This window comes from Anser anser (genome assembly GCF_964211835.1).
Source record: "Anser anser genome assembly, chromosome: 1".
NCBI lineage: Eukaryota > Metazoa > Chordata > Aves > Anseriformes > Anatidae > Anser > Anser anser.
Genome location: NC_139720.1, coordinates 212430384 through 212458162, shown reverse-complemented (window position 1 = coordinate 212458162; position 27779 = coordinate 212430384). Strand labels below are relative to the sequence as shown.

The 27779-nt window shown below is 49.2% G+C and overlaps 2 protein-coding genes across 2 annotated transcripts in view; both read left to right on the top strand.

The window, feature by feature from the left end:
- The window catches only part of CAPN5 (calpain 5), a 46525-nt gene extending 40593 nt beyond the window's left edge, over positions 1-5932 (top strand). Inside the window, exons 11-13 of the mRNA XM_083816552.1 lie at positions 267-388; positions 2784-2920; positions 3007-5932. Coding sequence (XP_083672678.1) covers positions 267-388; positions 2784-2920; positions 3007-3189 — 442 coding nt within the window. The 3' untranslated portion in view covers positions 3190-5932. The remainder of the gene's footprint in view (positions 1-266; positions 389-2783; positions 2921-3006) is intronic.
- An 826-nt stretch (positions 5933-6758) lies between these two features.
- MYO7A (myosin VIIA) overlaps positions 6759-27779 on the top strand; it is a 94899-nt gene continuing 73878 nt past the window's right edge. The window contains exons 1-2 of the mRNA XM_083816541.1: positions 6759-7485; positions 23679-23736. Coding sequence (XP_083672667.1) covers positions 23719-23736 — 18 coding nt within the window. The 5' untranslated portion in view covers positions 6759-7485; positions 23679-23718. The remainder of the gene's footprint in view (positions 7486-23678; positions 23737-27779) is intronic.

Below are 27779 nucleotides of genomic sequence, written 5' to 3'. Positions count from 1 at the left end.
TTGCCCAGAGCTGCTGCACGGCTTCCTTGCAATGGTGGCCAACAGAAAGGGCATCTTTACTGCTCTCTACAGAAAAGTTCCCACTCTGCTTCTAAGTGTGACATGGGAGAGCTTCTCAACCCTGGGATGAGAGGGAGGTCAGAGTAGGGAGCAGAGTCCTGCACTGGATGGCTCATAGTCCTTCCATCCTGCTGGAGACAACTCCTTGGCCTGCCCATCAGGTGAGGCTGGGCACGTCTCAAAGGCTACACGTTTCTCCCCAACAGAGAGCTGACGCTGGATGAGCCACCGCACACCTGCTGGAGTGGGATGTGCGGCTACCCGCAGGTGGTGTCCCAGATCCACGTCCTTGCTGCAGCTGGGCTCAGGAACCAGGACTCCCAAGGAGGTAATGGCCTTTCTCTGCCTGTCGTGTAGTCCCGGAGCAGCTGGGAGGTGGTCATTTCAGGGGGAGAAGACACAGGTGGCTTCACCGGCTGGTAGGTAGCTGGGATTTATGATATGGGTAAATATCCATATGGGATAAATGATCCTCACATCATTTTTCAATGAAAGTGTCTGGTTCGGATGCCAGAGGAAGAGAAAGTCCATGGAGAATCTCCATGGAGAATCAATCTCACTTCTTACAGTGGACATGATATGGGAGCTGTTTTATTTAAGCTGTTGGCTAGGATTCTTGGGAAAGCCTCCCAAAAAAGCCCTTGGCAGTGGTTCTATAATCTTCCAGGCTTTCCTCCTGAGTGCAAGCAGTTGTAAAAGTCAGCAATCATGTTTAAAGGCCTGGTAGTAGGAAGGACAGACAAGCCATGGTACAGGGTAATGTTTGCTGTAGTCTTCACGTTATTTATCACATGCCATGAAGGAAGTCTTCCTATAAAAGTGTTCAGGGAGGGAATTTTACCCTAGGTAGGGTTTTTTTTTTTTTTTTCCTCAGGTTACTCGCAGTGCCTGTAGCAGTGCAGGGAAATCTGCAGCCAAAAGTTCCTGAGCTGTTCAGAGAAACATGATTCCTTCAGACAGGGTTATAAGCGGATTCCATAAAACATTTTTTTTCAGCAAGATGCCCCTGGGAATGGCTTTTCCCAGCTGTGTTCCAGCTGCTCAGCTCCCACCGCCAGCAGCCTGCTGGTTTGGTGGTTTCCAGTGCAATGGTATCTCTCCCAACTCCCAGCCCAGTCCTTTCACACTGCTTTGCAAACAGTGATTTACAGACTGGAATTTGGCTCCAGCTATGATGGAATACAAGGATTTTATGAGACATACCAAAAGCAAGGTCAGTTTGGAAAAACAGCTGTGAAATAAAGCAGCTGTGTCTTACCAGGGGAGCCGGGACCTTACAAAAGAAAGGTGAAGAGGTGGTCTGGCAAACGAAGAGGTGACTCTTATATCCCTGGACCTCAGGAGGGGGTGGTTTGTTTCTCCTCATTCCCACATTTCCCTTGGACAAGAAAACATGTTCACCTAGTCTGTTTCCATCATAGCCACTAAAGACCACGGTGAGAAAATGCATCTGGCAGCTAAATTTCCGTAGCAGTAACTCACTGTCTACTGAAATTCCCAGGACGTGCACTTGTTTCAGAAGAGAAAAATGTTGTCTAATGAGGGACTCTTCCTCTCTCCTAGAAGCTCAGGTTGTGAGCTGGTAGTCTCTGAACTTGGTAACTCCTCTCCCTATCTCCCCATCTTTGTGGCCTGCTTGTTCCCCACGAGTGTCTTGTTCCAGATGGGATAATCCTATAACCATCCTTTCCCACTGACCTGGTACACATTCTTCATGAACATCTCTTCTGGCTTTCCCACTCACCAGTTTGATCTCCTCTGGATCCCACTCATTTCCCTTGTTTGCCCCGCAATGTCCAATCTTTCTCTTCCCCATGTCTCTTGCTACCACCAATGATCTTTCCTTTTTTTGTCATTTTGATCTTTTCCCTGAATTCTTGCTCACAACAAATACTCCGAGAGCCGTCTTCACCATTTTAAACACCTTTTAAATATATTTCCATCCTGAGGCTCCCCATTCTGTCACTGGTTCCCCATCAGTGCCCAAATCCATCTTGAATCTCATAGCTTAGCACATCTTGGCATGTAATTTTGGCCCAGCTTTGTGCTGTCTCTCATCACCTTAATCATCCAGTATTTTTCTTACCCCAGCATTAGTCCTTATCCTGAAAGGCATTTGAGTCTCATTCGATCTGGGAGGAATTTAAGATGTGCCAATGATTTGTGCTTAGAGGTGAAAAACATATGCCCTGCTGAGCTAGCTAGTCCTCACCTTAAATTAACACCAAGTCTGGTTCCAGAGTATATGAGCTGCAGTGGGAGCAAGTGGGTTTTTGCAGGCACTTTTGGTTCTTGGTGTCTCCTTGCAAGAAACAAGATCCATGAGCCCATCTCTCTTCTCCATGGCTTTACTTCCACCAACCTTCAGCAAATCCTGCTAGAGAGACATAAACATGAGTGTCTTCCATGAAAGGTTAATCCCAAAGGCAAGGAGCATTCAGAGTGAGGAAGGAGGGCTTAAGTAGAATATGGGGTCACAGAAGAGGTGGCCACATCAGAGCAGTCTGTCACCATCCCATCGGGTGACCACGTCACCTAACAGGGGTAACCCCAAGACCAGCAGCAGAGCTTCATGGACATCATCTTTGGAGATATCCAAAAGATATCCATCTCCTCTGGTGGGGAGTGGAGGAAAATTGCTGCATGCAGTCCCTGTGAAAGCGCTCTGAGAAATGGCAGGAGATACAAAAAAAAAAAGGATAAATTCCCTTTTCTCTCACCAGGAGCTGACCCTTACGTGATCATAAAGTGCGAAGGGCAAAAGGTTCGCTCCCCAGTGAAGAAGGACACGGTGTCTCCAGAATTTGATGTGAAAGGCCTCTTCTACCGCAAGAAGCCAGGACAACCCATCATAGTTCAGGTACCAGCAAACCCCTTCTCCTTCCTGACGTGGGAAGGTTGCTTGCATCCCTCGAGGATCCTCCCTTACCTGTTCCGTTTCTCCAGATCTGGAACCACAACTTGATAAGTGACGAGTTCCTGGGCCAGGTGTCACTCACGGGAGACCCCAGCGACCCGCAGTCAGTGCACACGCTGCACCTCCAGGACAAAGGGAACAGGAGATCAAACGATCTTCCTGGCACCATCGCCGTGAGGCTGCTCAGCAGCAACGTGCTCACCAATGTCTGAGCCCTCAAGGACTCTTCTCCGGTGCCACATATGTATATATATACATATATAGACGTGCACACATATATATACACCCAGCCTCTCTACCACCTGCAAGTGTATATGAACGATGCATGCATTCCACTCAAAGGAGCCAAATTTGTGTTTTCAATGTTCAAAATGGTGCCTTTTGGGGGAACCGCAACGATCCTTCTGCCGGCGTCCTCTGCAGCCCCATCACCGCCACGCACCCCGGGGCATCTGTGCGTGTCCCGACAGCCAGAGCACGATGCCCGGGTGCTCTTTGTTTACACAGGGGTGGCACGCACGTGCCACCGTGCACACGTGTGGCTGCCGTGGTGCCACCAGCCGCTTCAATGCATCTCCAATGTGTCTGCTTGGGTTTAGAGTAGGGCGCGGGGAGTCCTCTCCCCGTGAATTGCCATTTAATCGCTTATCCGAGGAGGCCACGTCAGCAAAGCAGAAGTGGAAAAATAGACTGGGGCTTTTGGGATGTTTTCCGGGTTTCTGAAGGATGCAAAGATGCCAACGACCGTGGCAGGACAGCTGTTCTCCAGAGTCAGGTTTTTGAGCCGGTCTGGTCTCACCTCCTGTGTGTGCCTCTCAAACTGCCGTGGTGCCTGCTGTCTCCATTGCTTCATGCAGTCCCTGTCTCTAGAGCTTGAATTTGGCTTTTGGTTGAGTGGGGTTGGGTTGTTTGACGGATACGTTCAACATTTAGGTAAGAGGAGAACAGCTCCTCCAAAGTCCAGAGCATCAGGTCCGATGGATGAGAAGCTTTGCTCAACAGGCATCAGCTTCACTGCTGCATACAGATCTCCATCGCATTGTTTCTCAGTGCTTCACTTTCCCAAGTTCTTTTTGAAAGCCGTGGGGTTTTATCTTATGCTAAAGGAGAGGAGCACTACTCCCAGAGCAGCCTGAAATACTAGAAATATTTAATTCATAGTGTCCATCTCCCACCTTCAATTTCCATCTGCTGGCCTGGAGGATGAGTTGCACTGGGCTAAAGTCAGTCCCACAAGCACAACCCAAACACGTTTGCAGGGGACTGAGCACGGTCCTGCAGTGTGCAGGATCATGCTCTGCTCCTGTTTGCCATGAACCCTGGGTTTATCTTCCCTGTTCCACTGGGTGGCAGAATCTGGCTTCATTTAAACCATCCCAGATGAAGGAAAAAAAGCCCTCGTCGCCCTATCTGATCAAGGCACATTGCAAAGCACTTTTTCTTCTGTTGTTTAGGTGTAGGGTTTTTTATGTGCCTTTCAAAATGGTGTGAGGTAAGGGTTTTTCTGTGAACTCGACATGATTTTTTAACATGTAGATCTTTTGCAGTCACCTCCGTGCAAGGGGAAGGGAACACACATGATGCAATGCTTCCTGTAAATGGGATTTTTTTAGTAGGTACAAGGCAATCATGATAAATTCTGGCCTGAGCAGAGTCCTCTGGCTGCAAGAACAAGTGAACACGCAAGCCCTCTACTGCTACAGCAAGTAGGATTTCTGTCTAACCTGCTAAATACCTGTGTTTGTGCTGTAAAGCTGTAATTTTTTAAAGTCCCTAAAGATCTGCTAGGTCTGTAACATGGTAAATTGTTTCCCAAAGTCAAGTTAGGTGCCAGCTCCAAGCCTGGTGCCTCCTGAAGCACCCGGTACAGCTTCATGGATGTTTGTAGGCTGTTCTCCTTTCTTCATCGTTAGCTGCCAAGCTCCTAAGGGTACGAATTGGATTTTGGGCAGCATGATCGAGGGTTATTCCGATTTGGTCCTGGGTTTGTGCATGGGACTCATCGCCAAAAATAAGTGGAAGCAGCACTGTGGGGCCAGAAAGTCTGCTTTAGGTTTTAGGAGAGGATCTGGGATGCCTGGAAATACCCGGGAGAGGAGGGAGAAGAGCCACCGAGCTGGAGGAGAACATCACAGGAACGTCACAGGAGCTTTGCACCATCAGCAGCAGGTGGGGACAGCCAGCGTGCCTGCTTGAGCCTCGTTTTCTCAGGAAATCAGGCTGCCCATCGCTTCAGCCTTTTGGCCGGGGTGCCCCAAAAAATGGCAAACCGCACCGTGAGCCCCAAGGAGCGGTGCTGAAGCTTGCTGGGGGGTAGCGATGCCCCGACATCCACGGCCAGGCTCCTTCCTTCTACAGAGAATCAAGCCATAAAGAAAGGCAGCTTTTTAATACCTTCTTCAAAACAAAAATCATCATCATGCCATATCAGGACCAAAAGTTTTTAATATTAGTAATAGTTCTCTTCTTTTTTTTTTTTTCTTTTTATTTTTTTTTTAAATATTAAGTTAGAAGCCTTCTTTTCCCCTTCATTTCCAAGGGAATGACAAAAAATATCTTTTTTTTTTTCTTGTGTTTGTAGAGTGGACTGGGGAGGGCAGTTATTGAAATGCCGTTGTGATTCTTGATGCCTTTTCTCTTTGAATGAAGCAAATGGGAACATTCAAGGTTTCTTGATAAGCCTGCTAAGCACTTTCCAGTCCCCCTGAGATGGTGTAGGACATATCTCTGATTTATTTTCCATTTTTTTATGAATCATTTCATTGATTGCAAGTAGCCTGCCATTGCACTCTGTGAAATCCTTTTTATTTTTCGTGAGTATGTTAAACCAGGCTATGACTTGTCTTCACCTCCAAAGGCACTGACGTGTCACGCTGCACAAGATCAGAGAGCGGGCCAAACAGAAAGCCAACGTTGTACAGCTGTAAACCTCCTATAAATAAATTGGGTATATTTTATTCAGAATCCCTGCCTCTGAGTTCTTCCAGAAAGCTTCGGATGGGTGCAAGGTGGCCCTGCGGAGCTTTATTAATGCGCTTGGTTCACTGGACCCATCCCAGGCTCCCCAAGGGTCCTGCAGCATCTCCTCACCCCTCCAGCATTGCGACCTGCTAGGAATTTCTCTTTCTTAACATTAAACTACCAAAACTGTCATGTTAGGCCTATTTTCCATCTGCAAAAGCATCTCCGAGGTGGAACAGCCCAGCATGGCCACAAGATGGGGCTGGAACCCTTCTCCCCTCTATCCTGCAGCTTCCCACCCCAATACCCACAGGCAGACCCCACAGACACCCAGAGCAGGGCTTGAGTGATACTGGGCATGGCCCCGGGTGGGTGGCCATAAATAAATCACCGGTGCTGGGCTTCAAACCAGCGATGTCTGGTCAGAGCTGGCTCCTGCAAGAGGGCCGGGAGGCAGCAGGGAGTTCCTAAGGGCTGGGGAAGGGATGGGGTGGCCGTGATGTGGCTTTTCCCCCGTTCTCAGCAGAGTTCCTGGTGCACCTTTAGGGATGGAGGCTCCCTCACACCACCCCTTACTTCTGCGGCATCACCAAAAATTCAGCTATCCCTGTCTCCAGGAGGAGATGCTGTTCCAGGTGCTATCTGGCACACTTTGGGCTGAAAAAAAGAGATTTTTTAGGAAGGAGGAAGGATCTCCAAGGGCATCACCCCCTTTCTCAATTAATTTCCAGGCTCACGTAGCCCTTGCTGTGCTTCAGCCCACACAAGCCTTGGGAAAAGCAAAGCCAAAGCACACTCCAGGTGGGCAAACACCTCGTGTTAACACCCCGAGGTGCGGCTTGCAACATCCCCCAGCTAAAACACCGTGCTTCCTATCAAAGCAAGGGAGTCTGCTGATGTTTCATGGCACAATTAAAAGTCAACCCCATCTTTCTGAGAAGGAGGAGGGTAGGACGCTACCCCCAGATTTGGGCAGGGGCAGAGTTAAGCTTGCAGGCAAAGCCTCAGCACCGTTTCCCAATCCTTAAGTGTTTCTTCCAGTTTCTGCCTTTACAATTCAGGCTGGTGCATTCAAACCAGAACACCTGCCAGCTCCCGGCCCCACCCTGGGGGGCCTGGATGCTGTTTGCACACCCCTGAGCCCCCAGCCACGGGGCTGGGAGCTGTTCCCAGCCACCCGTTTGCCCTAAAATCCAGCGGGGCTCCAGACATCGAGGTCTTCAAGACGCAGGGCTCGTAGCCCCCCCGGCTGGGAGCAGCCCCCAGGGGGTCAACGGGGTGTGGGGTTTGGGATGCGGGGATGCCTGGGAACATGATCAATGATTTATCCCCAAGCTGGAAGGATCTCATACACATCCACACGTACACACACACACACACACCAGGGGCTGGCTGTAAGCCGGCTCCTCCCCTGCTAAGAAGCTCAGCGGGCAGGGCGGCCGCTGCCCTCGCTCCCTACCGCAGGCAGAGCAGCCCGGTGTAGGGCACCAGAGCCCCTTCACCCCAGCCCCAAACCCGACCCCCGGCCCCGGCCATGCCCCGTTAAGGTAAGGAGAAGGGGACCCGCAGGTGCGCAGCCGGGAGAAACCCCGGCTGAAGGTTGGGGATGCCGCGGGTGGGGTTGCGATGGGGTAGGTGGGGTGCGATGGGGTGGGCTGCAGAGGGGTCTGCTCGCCAACTAGCCCACCCCACAACCCGGGTCTAACCCGGGGAAGGGGCTGGGCGTAGCGGGGGAACCCCCAAACCTGCCCGGAATGGCCGGCAGCTCAGCTCCTGCAGCACGGATTAGTGCCTCGGTAATTTCCAGCCGCTGCTTAATTGAGCTTGGGTCACCTAGCAGTGAGCTAGGGCATGGGATGGGGGCTATTTCCCTCCCGTGCTGGGGAACGAAGGACCCTCCCCTTCCATCCTCAGCCCTTTCAATTGCTCAGCCAGCTGGGGCTGCCCTACACAGAGGCATTTCCCCGCGGCTGCAGCATTGCACGGCTCTCAGCCAGGTTGTGTTTTGTCCCCTGGGTCACACCGGTGCTGCTGAGCACCTTCGCAGGGTATTTAAACTATTAGGACCATCCCTGGGCAGGGACTGAGAGCCAGCACGGGACAGGGATTCCCACAAAGCAGCTTGCATTTTTGCTGCCTGGTTTGGGAATGCAAGGTTGCACGCAGGGGCTGCGCTGCACCAGCTGAGTTTGGTACCAAAAAACACAGAGGGGGAGTTTAAGGGGCGACAGGTCAGTGGGTTTAAGGTTGCCTGGTGGTCCCTGTAGTACTGAAGGGTCCTGCAGGAGCTGGGGGTCGTCTTTCCACAGCGCCAGGCTGTGTGCGCCTCTTTTCATAGTCCAGGGAGAAGGATGTGCAAGGACCAGCCTTATGGGGTTAATCTGTGCCTTGCTTCAAGATGTCAGGAGCTCTGTAGGATGCTGTGGGTCTTATCTCTGTCCCCATAAGGGGAGGGACCGCAGGATCCCAGCGGTGGTGGGGTGAAGGTATGGGAGGGAGCTTTTGGCCAAGCTTCAGCCCAAACCTGCTTCCCCATGAGACCCTCTGCAAGCTCCCCCTGCCCTGCTCCTCAGCTCTGTCCTGCAGGGACAAACCAGGGCAGAACCAGGACAGCTCTTCCATCCCATTGACTGATGCTCAAGTGGTTTTAACCTGTTGCTTTGCACTCTCTGAGCCTGCTGATTGCCGTAATACGTGTCCAAATGGTGCTTAACATGCCTGACTCTTTCACCGAGAGCTTTGCACTTCTGCACAACCAACATTTAGGGCCAGAGGCTGCTCTGTGGCTTTGTGGGGTACAGCTGGAGTATCTCCATCAAGATACAGCATCCCCTCACCGACACAACAATTTACGAGATCTGAAAGAGGGCAGGAGATGAACCCCTTTACCACAGCACTGTTATTTCTATCCTATTTCTCTCCCCCCTCCCCGTGCAGCCAATCCACCTTGCCCCTTATTAAGTTTCTCTGGGGCAGGGGCTGCTGCACAGTGTTTCTCTCTTGTGCTCGCTAACTTGTGACTTCGCAATCCTCGGGTTGCCATGGAAAGGATTACGCTGTGATTAATGAAGGCATTGTCAGCTCTCGTAGGTTGTTTTCAAAGCCTTTCCTGGAGCTGCAGAGCGGCAGAAAGGGGCAGAGGGAGAGGAAGCTGCAGTTCCAGGCACGTTTTTGGTTTTCTCCACCAAAATCACGCCGCCAGGTAGCAGCTGCTGCCTCGGCTCCCTGCCAGACCATCCCTGCTGGTCCCTTCTGAGGGTGGAAGGAGAAACGGTGACTTTTGCTCTTCGCCTTAAAAAAAATAAAATAAATTAAAACCTTTCTTGCTCCTGAAGCTCAGTGGGACGAGTGTCACCGTACCAAGGGGCTGGCAGGATGTGCAGACAGCGGGGAGGAGAGCTTTGTGCTGGAAAATGCTCTGCTTGGCAAGGGAGAGCCTGCTATGGGACAGGATGGTGTGTTTGGGACTGTCGGGTCCCCACGCCAGGAAACTTCTCATTCCCAGGTGCCATCCATCCCCTACCCCACGTTTAAAATGCTGTACTAACCCAGTGCTTGGCCAGGGTGCAGAAGACCTGAAAACAGTTTCCACGTGCACGGAGTAAAAATTTGTGCTTTAGGTTGATTATAGACTTTCTAGGCTGCCTTGGGTGGAGGTTCCCACTGCTGTTGCTGCTGCCTAGGCAGCCTGGCCTCCAAATTTAAGGTGTGTGGAGGAAGAAAGGCTTGCAGGAGGATGTGCTTGAGTTGTTTTGAGTGTTGGCAAAACTGAGACCCATGAGTCCTGGTCTTGCCATAAGCACAAGCCTTGTCCTCTCCCCACTTGATAGGACACCAGGTTGTGTGATGGGAGCTGTGGACCAGGAGGCAAAGCCTGTCCTGGCTGTGGAAAGGGCAGGATGAAGCTAGGATGCTTGGAGAGAGGATGGGCACAAGGTAAAGAGTGGGAAAAGAGAATAAATAGAAAGCAGTGGGTATCTACAGCACCTGGATTAAGGTAACTGTCAATGACAAGCAGTAAATGTGAAGACTTTTAGAAATATTAAGCTTTAGCCTTGTCGGGCTTGCAGGTTACAGCTGTGAAATACCTTCCATCTCAGAGGGCTCTGCAAATGCTGAGTGGGACTCACCTGCCCAAGACACGGAGGCACAGGGAAAATCTGCTCTGAGCCCTGCCTGGGCTGGGCTACATTTGGGACTAAGCCCCTTCTCATGGGACCAAGCCATTGTATGTTGCCCAGGGTACTTGTTGTTGGCCAGAGAGCACATTTCACTCCTCTGTTGACTTATCTCACTTTTAGTAATAGAATAAATAAATAAATTAATTAATTAATTAAAAAAAAAAGAAGCAAATCGGATGGTAGAGGAGAGGAATGGAAAGTGAGCTGGCGTTGCGCATCTGTGCTGTTCTCGTCCCTCCGTTCCCAAAATGATGTAGGTTGGTTAGGGAGGGTTCAGAGAAAGGAAGGATTTCCCCTGGTTTTCTTAACTGTCCTACGTAATACAAAAAGAAGGGAGCATCAGACAGAACTAACAGAGATCAAGTTGAAAGCAAATGAGTTTACCCAACCTGGCATCTGTGGCACTCCCTCACACAAGACGTTGTGTATCCTAAAAGCATTCATGGGTTAAAAAGCAGCTGGACAAATTCATCAATGAGAAGGCTTTCAAAAGCTATGAAATATATATTAAAAACAAAAGCCACCCACCTTTGGCTCCAGAAGTTCTTGAGCTGCATTATTAGAGTTTGATGGGGTATTAGGGAGAAGTACCAGTGAATCAACACCTTGTTTTTATTTTATTTATTTTTTTTTGCCCTGGGCATCCTCTGTTGGCCATAATCAGAGAAACACAGTAGAGCCAGCCCACAAACTGGATCCAGTGTGGGCTTTTTTACACAGATGAGTGCTTCCTGAGCTCCTGCCTCACTCACAAAGGCTTGTTCGTGCCCTGAGATCTTTGAAACAATTCTGAGATACTTGCCTCCATGCACTTAGCTGCCTCAGAGGAGACAAGGTGTCAGTCTCATCCCTTTAGTAGCACTATTGTGAGGGCTGAGGGAAATAAAGCCTGCTCTCTTCCTTTCCCGCTGAAAATGTTTTCAGGGTGGCAGCTTACTGGATTTTTTGCTGGTTCTGCATCAGGTCCCACACAGGTCCCCCAGGACTTGCCGTGGGTGCTGTGAGCAGCCAGCTCATGGCTAGGAAAGGCAGGGTTTATATACAGTTCCCCGTGAACCCCAGAGCTGCCTCATGCCCACGTGGGAGCAGACAGCTTCAGTGGGACAGAAAGGGGGCACCCACAAACCATCCCACCTTCTAACAAGAAAATCACACCATGAAGAAGGCAGTGCCCTGCAGGAAGCATCCCCCCGTCCCCTTGCCGAGCCCTGTATCGCAGCACGTGGGATGCTTTTCTTGCTTCTTGTGGGAAGGGAATGAATGCGCAAAACCCCATTGCCATGAGGCCCTGGAAGGCACCAGGGGAAAATCTTCCCTGCTATAATCAGTGGGTGATGGAGGGGACCTCCTGATGTTTTAGGACGGAGGGGTTCAGCACCTGCATCTTGTAGGGGTTTGGAAGCAGCCCTGCAAGCCCAGCTGAAGTGCGTCAAACCTTTGCCCCCTAATCTGAGTCTGAGGGTGTTTTCCAGCATCAGTGGTGCCTGCTACTGCTTTGTGCTGTCCCTGCTATTTTTGTCCTGCTTCCTCTCATCCCTTGGCTTGGCTGGATCGGAGCCATCAAGGCCAGCAGATTTACCCTGTGCTGAAACAGGCTCCAGCACCCACGTGCGCCGTATTTGTCTCTCCTACAGCCTGCAGAAGGTTTCAGTCCGGAGAAACAAATGGGGTGAGAAATAAATGGTGTGGCTATTTTAGCTATAACCCCCGTGGAAGAGCCTTTCTTAAACCCCTTGAGGAGCTGAACACAAAGGGAGTGAAGAAGACCATCCTCATCTGTCCTGGAGCTCAGCTTCTTGGCTGCCTTCAATCCCTGTGGAATAACAGAGCCAGGAATTCTGTGGTCTGACCGTGGTACAGCTTGGGACAGAAAGCCCAGGAAAACCTGGGGCAGAGATGAATGTACACTTTTTTGTTGTTGTTGTTGTTGATTTTTTTTAATTTTTTTTGTTGTGCAAACATCATATTGCTGCAATTACTGGTGTTATCGAGACAGCTCCCAGATGTACACCCAATGGGCTGGTGATGCTACAGCAACCTTGAGCCCCCAAAAAAATAAATAAATGGAAAAATTTCTTTGGTTTCTGCAGCTTTTCAGGGCTCACGACTACCTCAGAGCACTTGGGATGCCTTGGCACAGCCCGCCCAGGGGTCAGGAGCCCTGGCAGGAGCTATTAGACCTTTTATGTAACTCAGTAAAGCAATACACGGCATCCTATAAACAATTAATGAGCAGATCAGCCCAATCTGCTGGCTGAGGAGAGTTTCTAAGAGTGCAAATACGTTACTCCAGCAAGGCACGGGGATGTTGTTGTCCCCATGGCTAAATGCCATGCCTGCACCCAAAGGGGACATGTAAGCACCCAGTCATCTTGGCCAAATCTCCGTGAGAGCCACATGAGGTTGCAACACCATAATGGGGCAAATCATGAGTCCTGTTAATTGTTAGGGGTGGTGGGTAGCAGAGGGAGAAAGTCCACTGAGCAGCCTTATTGCTCTTAGAAATAATCCTCTGGATCTCCCGCAGCACCCTGTTATATCTGTTTGGTAGCAGACTACTGCAAAACATACCCTGACTTCCCATCACAAAGCTCCAGGAAGATATTAGGTAAAAATGTTGAACTCAGAGCAGGGACAGTGGCTTGTCTCCAGCAACAACCATTTCTTACGTGGAGCTGAGAGCAAATAGCAAACAGTAACAGCCACCCCTTTCCTCGAAGGGATACCTCAATGTACTGCAAACAAGGGTGGGAATGGAGCAGCTCGTTAAAAGGGGAATAAACGAAGTCCCTGATTAGTGCTGACTTGCTCATCTAGTCTGATTTCCATAGGAAACGAGGCTTCTGTGGTCACGCCACCTGGCTCTTGCGATGTGTCACGTAATCACAGGGGAGTTTCTTGGCCAAGTTCACTCCAAATCTGACAGCGCTGCTGCAAGGAAAGCGAGTTCCTAGGCACCTCGTGAAAATCTGCAGGCAGGCGTGGGTGAAAACTGGTGTCCTGCAGAGGGAAGCCAGCCCTTGTCAGACCCGGAGAGCCCCGGTGGAGTGCGAAAGCTGTTCTGGATGTCCCACCTGCATGGGACTGTGCCCTAGTGACCGCCAGGAAATAAAATGGATTGGAGTTTTATGGCTGGAGAGGCTTTGTCAGCTCTGCTGCGGGCAGAGGGACTTCTAGCAGTGTTTCTGGCTCTGTTCTTCACCGGGTAGGAACTTGGCATAGGGCAAAGTCATTTCACCTCTTGGAGCCTCCAGTTCTGCTCAGCCGTGCTGCTCAGGGGTGCACTGACTTTTGCTACATGCCTTCACAACACCTAGCACTTGTGCCTTGTCGTCTAAACCTTGTTATGACCAAGATGTCCAAGCACAGTGTCAGCTCAGCCAGGTGATGCCCACGTGCCCAAGCACTGCCAGCGACTGCACACCCCACCAAACACAAAGAGCAAAAGACAAAGCAAAAGCCAGTGACTCAGATTCCTCAGCTGCAAAATGAACACGACATCTTGCGTGTGCAGCCGATGAGTCAGGAACCTCCTGTCCCCATCTCAGCAGGGCTATTACAGGGCTGATATCTCTGGCGCTGCCTCATGGTGCCCCGAGGGATGCGATGGCGATTGCTGTTAGTGAAGTTGGCACCCTGAAAAAGCAGAGCAGAGTTTCCACTTGGTTTGTACATTTTTTTTCAAGCAAAACTCAGTAGGCCAGGTTGATGGTTGGACTTGGAGACCTTGGAGGTCTTAGGGAGCAGCAAGAGTAGAGGGTGAGATAGCAGCTTATTAGGACAATTTAAGGACAGAGAAGAGCAGGGAAGCTGCCTTTATTACAGGCAGTTGGATCTGGAGTTGTAGGCTCAGACTTGGTGTCTACAAGAGGCACGGTGCACATTCCTGGTCTGCCCTTGGCCTCCTGTGTGACCTTGGGGACAGTCACGTCATCCCTCCGTGCCTCAGTTTCCCTCCATGTGAAATGAGGATAGCATCATCCCCTCCTCTGTAAATTGCCTGGGATTTGTGAGTGAATAACACAGCTCGCTGGAGTGATTACTGCAATAGTGGCTGCAGTAAAGACTCTCTTTAATGAACCTTCCTATAGGAAAAAAAAAAAAAGAAAGAAAGAAAGAAAAAAAAAACAGCAGTGGGTCAGTAATTAAGTTATTGAACTGCAATTAGTCTGGCATTCAGCTCCTAACTCTGCCATACGGTAGCTCACATAGAGACTGCTCTAAAAGGGAATACCTCATGGGATTTAGAAGGATCCCAACTACTTAAATCCCACCAAAACTACACCAGCTCCTGGTGTGCCACAGGACAACTCACCTAGCACCCCACAAATGTTATATTGGGGCCTTGGTCCCAGTCTGCCGTGCTCTGCTCCTTCACCTTCCCTCTGTTGTGGAGCAAGGCCTCTGCTCTTGCAGATTCAGAAAATGTAAAGCTGGGAGCGCTAAGGAGATAACGCAGTCCCTCCTCCTTCGTATCATGGCCTAGTCGTTCCCAGCTGGAGCCAGCAATATACGGTATATATCCAGGGGATATACCAGGCCAGAGTATATACCTAGGGGATATAGGTATCATTCTATATAGGGTATAGATATGTATACACACCTTCCCTTGGATCTTTGTGGTGTTGTTCTCAGATTACAGACACAGTCTTTGTAACTGCCTGAGCAATGTCACCAAAAGATTAAACCTTTGTCTGAGCTAAGGGCTAACGGCTGTGGTTCAGCCGCAGGGCTGGCAGAGCCCAGGCAGCTCTGAAGGTTGCTGCCCCCTCAGCCTGGTGCAAACCAAGATGTGCCACTCCTGAGTCTCCTCCCAGATCCATGTGTTCATTGCAGGACACAATAAGCTGAAGTCAACCTCCACCATGTCTGCAGATGTCCCCGTGTGCTCTGGACCAGCCTGGGACACAAGTCCGGTGAGGAGCGGCTGAGGGAACTGGGGGTGTTTGGTCTGGAGAAGAGGAGGCTCAGGGCAGGCCTTATTGCTCTCTGCAACTGCCTGAAAGGAAGGGGTGGGGAGCTGGGGGTCGGCCTCTGCTCACAGGTAACCAGTGACAGGACCAGAGGGAACGGCCTCAAGTTGTGCCAGGGGAGGTTCGGGTTGGAAATGAGGAGACATTTCTTCTCGGCAAGAGCGGTCAGGCGTTGGGACGGGTTGCCCAGGGAGGTGGTGGGGTCACCGTCCCTGGGGGTGTTCAAGGCAAGGCTGGACGTGGTGCTTGGGGACATGGTTTGGTGGGTGACATTGGTGGTAGGGGGGTGGTTGGACCAGATGATCCTGGAGGGCTTTTCCAACCCTAATGATTCTGTGATTCTGTGACTTCCTGTACAGGCCAGCACTGTGCAGGACAGTCCTGCTCCGAGGAGGGGAGCCTGGACAGTGTGCTCATGGGCTGAATCACCCTCAGGCTCACATATCGGCTTCATTCTTCGTATCTTCTTGGCCAGTGCTATGCCCCGCTTATAGGTCCTAGCAAGACTGGGAGTTCATAAAGAAGGGATGAAAACAAATTGCAGACACCCTTAGGCCAAGCTGCGAGTGCAGCATTTTGCCTAGACTCACTCAGTTTGCTAGGTCTGGCTTGTGCTCAAATTACACCTGCCTGCCTTGCCAAAGGATACTTTATTTGATTCATTACTGTTGAAAAATACTCGGTCGCCGGTAGAGGCTGGTGCACAAAGGGAAATTGCCCTCCTCGGGAGGCTGGGGCGAGCTGGGATCGGATGCCACGGAGAGGCATTGTTCTGCTCCAGCTTCTTGAAAGCAAAGGGAGGAGAAAAGGTCAGGCCTTTTGTTCAGCTCCTCTACCTGCTGGGCTTGGCAGAGGGATTGAATGCAGGGCAAATCTATTCAGCTTCCTGCTGGAGGCTTAAAAATTTGATGGCCGTTTCCCGAGTGCTCTCAGAAGAACAGAGGCTGAGTATTAATTCTTTGACTCTTCAGAGGAGGGAGTTTTCTGGTTTCTTGCTCTAAAGTAGCCTTTGTGGCTGGGGCTCATTCAGATGAGGTGTCTCACTGTGGGGTACCACTACCAAGACCCTTCAAGTGGTGGTCTGAGGGCCACATCAATCCCATAGGGTCAGCTAAATGTGATATGGCACAATATGTCTTCTGACATATTCCCAGATGCTCAGGGAGCACACGGATGGGGCAGAGGAGGGGACATCCAAATAAAACCAGCTGCCTCAGGCTTCCTCTGGAGTCTATGGAGATAAATAACGTTGACTTCTCCAGCAGATCGAGTGAGTCAGACCTTGGAAGCACTGATTTGTCTCCATAGCCATGGAGGCGATCCCTGCTGATGGGATGAAATGCAGTGATGAATCCGAACAGCTCGATCCCTTTGGCTGTCAAATGGGACTTGGAGCACACGCAAAAAAAAAGACTGAGAACCACAAAATCAACTAAATGTCAACATTATCACAGCAGAGGGGAGGATGTGCGCTGATTTGGTGCAGAAAGCCATGGCAGAGCTGTGTACTAATGAAATCCCGTTCTAGGTTTTGCATGATTTTATCTTACTTGATGGACCCCAAACTAATCTGGATAAACACTGACGACACCCAAATTAGCTCCCAGCGCTCTTGTGATCTGTGCACGTGGCCTGGGGCAGGCAAAGAAATGCTCAGGCACCACTTTGCACCGTTCCTAGGTAGCAAGTTCATTACAGGATGGGCACTTGGCTTTGGGGAAGAATTTGCTTTTGCCTCGAGCTCTGTTTAAAATCATATCCTAATGCCTGATGTGTCTTTGAATTAGTTTTATTTCCTTTAATACTGTTAGAAACATCTTATGAATATGTAGTGAAACATCTTATGAATATGTAGTGTTAACTTCAGGTTGCACTCATGCACCCTCAGCACAGCTGAACGTATGTATAATGTAAGGCTTTCTGGGGAATGGTTTTGCTTGCCCTAATCCAAAATATGAAAGAGTTTGGGTAACTCCCTTAGGAGACCAGTACTGGCTTGCAGAGCACCAAGGAGGCTCAGAGGTCCTGCAGCTGGATTTGAACATCCACAGTCATTTTGCTCACTGATGCAATGCTTTGCAGAGGTGAACAGAATGGCACAGCCTGGAGCTGTCGTCACGGGCAGGGATGAATTCCTGCAGCTCCTGGTGGAGGAAGGCACGGAGGATCACATTCCTTCCACCTGCTGTCTTCTAAATCACTTCACAGCCAGATATCACAACCTCGGTGTCTTGTGGTGCCCTGGTTGTCAGCTTGTGGACATAATACAGTTGCTCCGAAGTCGGTTGTGTCTCTGACAGTTCTCACTGCTGGGGCTCTGGCCAGTGAGTTTTTTAGATGGGTCAGCAGAAACAACCCTGTTTACATTTTTAGCTGACCCTTAGTCAGCCTGACCAGGTTTATCCTTCAGGCAACCTGATGTAGTGAAAGATATCCCTGCTAGGGCATGGGAAACAAACTAGATTATCTTTTAAGGTCCCTTCAAACCCAAACCATTCTCTGATTCTACAACCAGCGTGAAGAGCTCAGGACGTGGTTTAACTGCTCATTTTTAGAGAAAAGCAAAATATTTTAGAAGCTTTCAGTTCTGCCTGAAGTCTGTTGAAAATCAGGTTCTGGTTTTGGGCGCTAAAGTCTTTGGCTGGAAATTCTACCTACTGCCCAACCCCTGACACCCCTCAGTTACTCGTGTTGAGTAGATTACACCCTATTTATTGGTGGTTTCAGTTACGAGAATCATTTCCTTGGGATTCAGTTGCACTTGCAGAATGACAGACTGCGGTGTGCATTAGCTTTGCACTTTCTTCCTTGAGCTACTTGCATGAAGAAAAAAAAAAAAAGGACAGAAATGCAGACTGTCTGTGTAAATAATGCATCACTTCTGCTCACAGCCTTGGGCTATTTTACTGCAATAGCCCACCTTGCTGTCGGCAGTCTTTTCTCCCTTAACTTATTTGGTTAATTGATTAGCAGACTGTGCTTTTCTCTGTAGAGAGGGTACGTTTTACTTCTATTAGCTGGAACTTTCCGGGCTTGGAGATCCTGGACTTGATCTCCATGGGATAACTGAAGCATCTCTTCTTGTAACAACAACGAAAAAAAAGCTTACCAGGTCTTCCCTGGGAACATCATCCACCCACACCAGAAAGAGAAGCCCGATGGGAGCACCCTGAAATCTAATTAGGAGCTAATCCTGTGGCTCTCAGTGCTGCAATGCTGAACGTTGTAGAAGTAGCTATAGAAAAATCTAATCTGTGTGTTCCCTGAAACAGCCCTTGCAGGCTGTTGTTTAGTTGCATCATGTGCACTGATGACTAGAGAGACATGTGGAGCCCTTGTGGGGACCCAAGGCTTCATGAGGGGTCTTTACCCTTCATTATCACATAGGCCTTTATGTGTCACCTTGCAGCTCTGCCTGAACCTCAGTTTTTCCCCATTTTCCATGCAGCAGGACCCACAACTGTAGGGGAATTTATTCTTTCCACCCAAATGCATCCCTTGTTCAAAGCAGCTGTTCTTCTGCCTCCCAGTATCGGCACTACTGTGTTAACTGGAAATCTGGTGGCCACTCCAGGTCTGATCAAAAGGCTGTAGGAAAGTCAATTTTTTTCTTCCATTCAGTGAACTTGGATCAGGGGTTTTCCAGTAAGAAACGCTGTGCTAATCATCTCCCAAGGCATTCAAGTGCCTGCAGACAGTTTGCATCATGGATGCACTGCTCACGTGAGATGGTGAAATGGGTAATTCCCATGTTTTCTGCACCTTGTGGGTGCTGTGACCTCCCTTGCTGAGGTGACGGTTTCCTCGCGTTCCTCTTGTCACCTGTCAGCCTGACCTCAGGCTGATCCCTTCGTGCGGAGGCGGCAATTAAGATGTAAAGAAGGGAACTTTCTCAGCACGGCGGCAGGTGGTTTGCTGGCTAGGTGATGTTCACCGTGTCCCCATGTCTCCGTCACGAGAGAGGTTTTATCTCATCCTGTTTGCTCACTCAGGGAGTGCTTGCGAGTCTCTTGGAGGAAGATATTTGTGTCATGGGAGAGGGAGGTGTAAGTGGATGGCCATTACCATCAACATATCAGTCCAAAGCCAGGACAGTGCTGAGTCTCATGCTTTAAGCACCACACGACGAGCTAAAGCTGTTGTCTAACAAGATGCAAAGTTTTGGTTCTCCTCGACTGAGGTGAGGGGTGAACCCATGGCCCCTCACATAGCAACATGCCACCTCACATAGCTTTGAGCCCTGAAAGCCAAGCGTGCCCTGGGCTGCAGCAGCAGCAGCGTGGCAGCAGGGCGAGGGAGGGGATTGTCCCCCTGGGCCCCGCTCTCGGGAGGCCCCCCCTGCAGCGCTGCGTTCAGCTCTGGGCCCAGCACAAGGACACGGAGCTGCTGGAGCGGGCCCGGAGGAGGCCGCGAGGATGCTCAGGGGCTGGAGCAGCTCTGCTGTGGTGCCAGGCTGAGAGAGCTGGGGGTGCTGGGCCTGGGGAAGAGAAGGCCCCGGGGAGAGCTGCCAGCGGCCTGCCAGGGCCTGCAGGGGGGGCAGGGAAGCTGGGGAGGGACTCTTTGTCAGGGCTGGGGGGACAGGACGAGGGGCAGCGGCTGGAGCCTGGCAGGGGGGAGGCTTCGGGGGGGCGTTGGGAAGAAATTCTTCCCTCTGAGGGCGCTGAGGCCCTGGCCCAGGCTGCCCAGAGGAGCTGGGGGTGCCCCAGCCCTGGCAGTGCCCAGGCAGGGCACCTGCCATGGGTTTGGAATTAGATGATCTTTAATGTCCCTTCCAACCCAAACCATTCTGTGATTCTATGTTTCTATCCAAGACGGGCTCAGAAACTGTAGAGTTTTCATTATGAGAGTCTGATGTTCAGTTCATTGATCAACAGAGTGAGAAGGGCTGGGAGGAGGCTGTAAGTGCCTTCACAGGGAGCACAGACCAGATGCTGATGCTCTCACAAACCAACAGACACAGGCCATACAGCAGAGAGGACGCAGCATGCCATCAAAGCTAGGGCACGTGCCTCTTGGGAAAAGTTTCCCAGACACAAATGAGAAGATACTTCATTTTAAACAAAAAGGATGGTTTGATCTTTGGAGCTAATTACCTAGAGAAGTGGTGGATTCTGTCTGTTGATGTGTTTGGATCAAGCTAGCAGGGAAGACACTTGTTAGCCAAGAAGAAGGTGGATGGCTGCTGTATTCAGTTTCATGGTCTAGCATCTTCTGACCTCAAAGCCCTGGTTCTGATGAAGGGCTCAAGGAAGAACACAAACTGCGGTAGCTTCCCAAGCATGCCAGCTTTCAGCAGGACATGGAGCAGAATGGGTGGTACATAGTAACATTGCCCCCTTCCTCTCTGCTTGCTGTCATGCACATTCAATGCTTAGAGACCCCCCCAAAACTGGTGGATTTGTTACTTTAATTTCATTCAAGAGCCATTATTTCTCTTTCCAGTCTGAATCCTGCTTTTGGTAAGGACAAGGTCACTTGTCTCCAAGGGCACAGGTCTGACCTTCTTTTTGTTCACCATTTCTCAGACGAACAGTAAAAAACATTGCAAAATCTTTAATCCTTCTCAGATCCCTTGCTGGAGGGCAGGAGGTGAAAGCAGCAGTGTGCAGAGAGCATTGGTGTGTTAAATCTTTTTGCTCAGCTAGGGTGGTACAATACACTTCTGCCAGTCAAGTGAAGTAGAAGTAAGGCAGTGAATCCTTGAAGCCAATTCTCTTGGCTTTTCACACTATTAGGTTCCCGGGGTGTTCCCCAAATCAAGCTTTACACCAAGCTGGGTGGGCAGGGGACAGGCTGTCACTGAATATCAGTGAACCCTATAAATTAATTATTCATTTTCTTCATTGCATTTGCAGACGGGAAAATAATGAGATGTGGGACTTCAGGAGAAAGGAACAGAACTTGCACTTAGAATGAAAGATCTGAATTTCTCCTAGCCAGTGCTTAATGGGCATTTGCTCTGGAAGATTAGCATTTTTGTGTAGCCATGCCCCAAGCAGTGTGGCTGGTCATGTGGTTGGATTCTGGTCCTAAAGTGCCAAAAAGGTGAGCAGAAATGCCAGTTAAACGGATTGGAAAAGCAACCCCCTTCTTTGCAATTGCAGGGGAGTAGCTTTGTCCGGACTCCTCCAGAGTTGAGCTCTGTTGGGTTCCCCTTGCTCTTGCAATCAGGATGTCTTCAGAATCAACAAGAAAGTCATGGAGGAGGTCACCAGTGTGGAGGCCTTGTATTGATGTTCTCCTTGGCCTCTGGTAACCACTACTTGCAGAGGCATATACATTCCATGTCACACATCTCTCTGCATCTAGATCTAGTTTAGGGTCTTTCAAGCCCCCTCAGCTTCACATTTTTGCCTCTTTTAGGTGGTTGCTTTAGATCATGCTCAGCTAGTGATGCCCAGAAAGCTGCAAATTGAACCGAATTTAAAAAAAAAAAAAAAAAAGGCTTTCAGGAGGGGTGCCTTCATGCTTTTGTTTTGTGCGGGTGACATTGTAGAGATGGCGGGTACATTTTGTTTAACCTAGATCATTTCTGCACCACAAGCAGCTGTACAGCTCCACACAGAGATAAGGGTGGGAATGATGTTCCTTACGCTTACCTGCCAAGGAGGGCTGGAGGGTCCAGATGGCTGCTTCATTGCACCGGGGCCCCATGAATTAGAGGGCAGCTGATCTCCCTGGTGCTCAGACAAGCCCAATCCTTCTTACTGACCCCTGTGGGAAAAACAGGGAGGGTAGTCTGCTGCATGTCCTGTCCTTCCCTTTTGGGGTTTTCCCTGGGGAAAGCTGGTTGCCCCTTACATACAACCTCCCTTGCAACAGCAACCTGAGTGAACTTATGGAGTATTGAACAAGTGAGGAAGTGAAGGTGAAAAAGGCTGAATAACGAAAAAGCAGTTCTAAGACCTGAACCTTTGGGTCTAGCCCATCCTGTGCATGAGGTTGCAACACCGAGGCCATTCAGCTAATTAACATGCAAATCAGTAATGAATGGAATACTTACGAGCTACCTTGTTGGGTGAGATCTCTGTTTTTTTTGGAGAGGGAAACTGAGGCAAACATCTAGAAGATCACTTGTCCAGAGCAGATGTGCCACAACCCAGGAACTCAGACTGCTGGAAAGGGGAATAATTTAAAGTGCTACAGAGAAGATTCAAACGGAGATTTAGGAAAACTGCCTCACAGCCTTTCAGATATTAAGTGGGCACATGATTTTCTACCAGTCATCTATCTTCTAGAGAAAGCAAAATTAATTCATTAAATACGGCCTGCGGCCAAAATTTGGCTAAAATGCCTGGTGTGTATTTCCTGACGAAGAGTGATGCCTTGGCTGCACCAGGACACCAGTTCCTTCTCCAGGGAAAGAATAGGCAGGCAGTGCAGAGGGATCATGTAGCTGGTCTGGATGTTTTCCAAACAACCTCTTGTTTTGTGGGATTGAGTCTGTCCCATATTGTGTCTCTTTGGGATGTTTCACCTGGAGATGGTTGAGGGGGGTGGAAAGACACAGAATCACAGAATTGTAGGGGTTGGAAGGGACCTCAAGAGATCATCAGGTCCAACCCCCCAAAGGCATTTCTTTTTTCTTCACTCCTCCCATAGATGTTCTCCTTTTAGCTGGGAAAGCACAAAAATAAAATATATGGCTGAAACCTGATACAAAATACTTGGTTTTGTATGACTTGTCTGGACCATTCTGTCGCCATAAGGGAAATGTCTTGTGTCCTTCAAGATCATCTTTCATCAGCTTTCACATCCCCCCATGTCTCGTGGGACTTGTAGCTCTCAGAAAGTGTGCCTTTTTGCCTACTTTCTAAGGCATGAGAGTTTTTACTATTATGGAAAACGTTCCGCATCATAAATTTAACAATTGCTGATGGCCATGGAGTACGGATGACTTGGAGATTAAAAGCTGCAGAAATTTAATTCCTTGAAAGCATTTTTCACTCACAGAGACCAAACCCATTTCATGCTGGGAGCATCGTGAGGTGACACCACACCCCAGGAAGCACAAACCCAAGAGCAGCATAGGATTTTCCTATGTAAAGCACATGCAAATCCCACAAAGGTACAGCACGTACAACAGGCAGGGACGGAGCGTGGAGATGCTCTGCCTAATGCAGATATTATCTGTGGGCTACGGTGGAGGGCTTGGTCTTTTCTTTCCCCTCCTGAAAGCAGTTTTGCTTAGAAGTTGATCAGTCCATCCAGCCTTGTGAGCAGTAAGGGCAGGGCAGCTCTTCACATGCATTAACTCGTACCCTGGGATTTGGTGGTACGTGCAAGAAATCAGCATCAGCCTGTTTGCCAGTTAATCTTTGGATAACTTTCTAGGACTCCGTTTACAAAACACCACTTGCATAAGCAACCTCCAGTCCCTGTCTCATTCACCACCGTGCAGGCATTAATCCTGGTGTATTAGAGGATTGTCTCACGCTGTCTGGAATTAATATTATGAAAGCATTAGGAGTTAAAGTGCTCCTAACCTTCTTCCATGCCAAGGGTCTGGATCTGACCCATCGGTGTCAGGAGGGGGTATATGAGTCGGGGTGTTGGTCCATTAATTGCCAATTTCTTTTGCTTTAGGTTCATTCCTGGTGATTGCTGATGTGTTTATACAGGAACCATGGTCATTCTACGACAGGTAAGTGATGCTCTCTTCGGCATTTCTAATTTTACTCCATCACCCCAAAGACTAATACAAGCTTTCTTTGGGGGGGGGAAGGGTCGCATCAAGCTATTTCCATCCGATTCTATTTCTCTAAAAGGACTGTTACAAGATGCAGGGATACTCATTAGCCTTAATCCTTGATTGGCTTAGAGGAAATCATTGCTTTGTGTGTGTAGTCCAGATTAACCTCACGCAATGCTCTGCTTCTATTTTCTCATCTGGGATGGCCCGGGAACTGCACGTGAATCCTGGATATGCAGGAGAATAAAACAGCTTTTTGCCAGCCATGAAGAACGATCACTGCACAAACTGATTTTTGATTTCCAGTAGCTATGGAAAAAAAAAAGGGGGGGGGGGAAGGAGGTTTTTTTTTTTTCCACATTTAAAAAGAATTGATGCATTAAGTTGCATGGAGACTCTTGTGTAATCTAAGATATCATTTAGGGCTTCAGACTGTAGTTTTCCCTGCATCTGGGCACGACTCTTTCAGTTTCCTCTGGGTTATCTCATTGCCATCTCTCACCTGGGGAGGACTGACAGTGCTGCCAAGCATCTTGGACTGAGGGCAAATTGAAACGGTGGAACAAATCTACCCAACAGGTTTGATTCAACTCTGTGTCTGTCTCGGCAAGTATGTTTTTGGCTACAACTGGGCAGAAAGCACTGGGCCTTTGAAGCTGTGTGCAGGAACCCCAGTGGTACCAGTTTATACCAGTGGCAAGAAGAGCCGAGCAATACTTTGGGGGTTGAAGGCACCTCAGAGAGACTATGTTTCCCTAGAAGAGATAAGGAGCTCAGTCCCCTCCCAAAAGATGCAGAGATGTTGGCTGCACATTGCAAACTCTGACAGATGGAGTTTGTGATGCCAAAGAAAACAGGTGTGGAAATTAAAGTAAGTTGAAATGCTGATCTGAAAGCTCAGCAGAGCAGCTGATACTGCTCATAGTCCTCAGATACTAGCTCATAGTCTTCTGTTTTTGTCTAAATTTGCTCTTTGCAGAGTTTTAATCAATTTTAATTTTTCTAGTTCTCTAAAAACAAGGTGTCTTGTTTAGGAAGGGAGGGGGACGTTTCTGAAGTCATTTCCCTCCCACCTCTCCTAGGGTAGGATAAATCTCCATTTATCCTGCATTTATCCTATGACATTCAGGTGGACTCAACTGTGAATGGCGAGCTGAGGTGCAGGAACCTCATTATTTTCTTCTGCCCCCTCTGCTATCATGAAAGTTACAGCAAAGGGTGGCAGTAACAGCTTCAATAACATCATCAAGGCACTTGATGCCTTATAGCCCCCACTCCAGCCATCAGTTAGCCTGGGCATCCAGTCTGGAACTTGGCTCCTCATTAAAACCTCACTAAGCAGTTGATCTGGTGTGAAAACAGTGCTGATTTTTTGGGCTTTTACCTCTCCTACCTGCAGTGGTACAGCGATAAAGCTGGAGCAGAGCAGGAGCGATGCTGCCCCTATGTCAACAGGTGAGGGAGTGTTTATAGGATGTTATAATGGAAGGAAAAACATGCTGATATTTTTATCCTGAAAGCTGGATGATGGGGAATAAAACCTGGAGCCATTTGTGATTGATGTGTTGGTATCACTTGAGTGTTCAAAGCCCATCACGTCCAGGTAGGAATTACAAGAATCTATTATACTGAAGCCTTGCTGACTATTCAGCGTGATTGTTCAGTCTCCTATAGTTTTTTTTAGAGCAGATAGTCAGTTGTTTTTCAAGCAAACATCTTAGTTAACAAGGACTGTGTGTTGAAACTGTGTAAGGAATCCCCAGTTGGATTCCTAAAAGTTACCATCACTTTTTGATGCACTACTTCAGGATTACAACTTCTCATTACAAAACGAGAAAAAAAAAACCAGACCTTCGAAACAACCTACAGTTTTCTGAAAGATCTTCCATTTCCTGCTATTCTCAATATTTTTGAGACTAAGCTCTCCCTGATTTAGGTTCAGATGTTGAGCAGCTTTTTGCTGACAAATATCAGGGAATAGATATACATAGAACTGGGTATTTATTGCCCAGTTGTTAGCAGATATGGGCTCGTTCTCAGGTTTCTTTGCATTCTTTACCCCATCTAAGGTCTAGTGTGAGTGAGATTTGAACTACTTTTGCCCTTTGTGGTCCAAAGAGCTGCTGTTTATTGTGACATTTAATTGCAGCTAGCAGCAGTGTTTTTCCTCCTATAGTTTTGCTCGAAGATTTTAGAGATCCATCTGTGCCGTTCCTGATCAGAATGACTTTGCAGAGAGCTTTCCCTCTGTCTTTTTTTTTCTTTAATTCTTGAATGCACACAGCATTCATACAATCCTTCCCTCCCACCCCTTTTCCCTTGAAAATTTTCACAGGACGCCATGTGGCTGGTGGTGTCGGGCAGCTGCGGGTCCCTGTGGTGCCAGCCCTGCTCCAGCAGGGCCACCCCGAGCAGGGGGCCCAGCCCCACGTCCAGGCGGCTGCTGGAGGTCCCCAAGGAGGAGCCCCCAGCCCCTCTCTGGGCAGCCTGTGCCAGGGCTCCGGCAACTGCTAGTAAAGGCAGATAGATCAGCATGGAGCTTTTGGCTCCTACAGCTTGTTTTTCCTGCTTTTGCCCAGCTATAACTCTGGATTTTTGATTTTTTAATGTCTCCCTTAGAGGTTGGCTCTGGACAGCTGAGTGTGGAAGGCAGTGCATGGCTCTGAGCAAGGAAAAGGCAACAGACAGGGCTCCTACCCTGTTCTCTGTGCCTTCCACTCAGTAATTCAGAAGAAAAGCCAATATTGTTCCCCAGCAGGGGCCCGCAGGGAGCCAAACTTATCAGCTTTAGTCGCTAGCAAATTACTGATGGCAAGTTCATTTCCATGCACAAAGAAAGGGAAGGAATAAAAGGAGGGCTTCCCAAATTCCTGTCCTGGCAGCCTGACAAGTTCATTTGGCTCTGCAGCACAGAGCAGCTCATTCCTGCATGTTCTGTCTTTTATTTAAAGAAGAGACGGAGCTGAGACCAGGAGGATGTGCTGGCCTGGAGCACAGATGTCCTGGTGAGCAGCACATCTCTGCTCCTCAGTGAGGGGTTTGCCAAGGTCCCGATGGCAAGGGGCAAACACCTGCTGCTTGCCACATGCCTACTCTTGGTGTTTCAGGCAGAGAGGTAGAATTAGGAGTGAAAAGAAACAGCAGAGACCTAACATAACCAGGTAAATGAAAGAAATGAAGGTCCTGATGGGTCAAGCACGGTGGGAAGATCTCCTGCTATAAAGCTCTAGTTCAGCTTGACACCAGGGGGACAGACATGTAAGGAATGTGTCTCCAACTAGTCTGAAGCTTTCCAGGAGCAAAAGCTTGGTCAGAAACCTCAGCTCTGTTCGCCTGGCTCAGCAGTGCTGCCTGTGGGGTTGTTCCTGGGGGCAATGCCAAAACCTCGCAGTTTCTCTGCAACTATCCGTCCTGCCAAGTCGGTGCCACCTCTGTCAGTTCGTTGAGCATAAAACCCAGAACTGGGCCTTAAATGCACAAAACAGAGGAATCTCAACACCACGAAGGCCTCTGAGAGGATCCCTTTACATTAATATTTAAGTGTTTGAATATGTTCGGTCCAAAGTCCCATTTTGGCTGTGGGAGTTGATTTAGGTAAGGTTGAAAGCCAACTTGAAAGAAATGAAGCCAAACATCTAATGTTTCCTTTGGAATCTGCTTCCTGAGCCTTCCCCTTTTCCAATCTGGCCAGGGTTACCTTTGGAGGGCAGCTAATGTTCCCCTGATAATTTCTAACAGTCTATAGATCCCTTGGGGGAGGCCAAGCGCCTTGCCTGACACATGAAGATGGAGCTGGAGACCGCTTTCGAGCTCTGGAGAGCGATGCGATGAATCTAGGGCAGCTTGGGGCATGGGCTGACAGCAGTGGGGAAGCTGGCAATCCAGACCTTCTATCCACAACCCAACACTGCTCTAGCTTTAAAGCCCACAAAACAAGCCCTACGTGAACAACGCTGTCCTTGACATAGAAAACTATATTTTGTGAAAGCATTTGT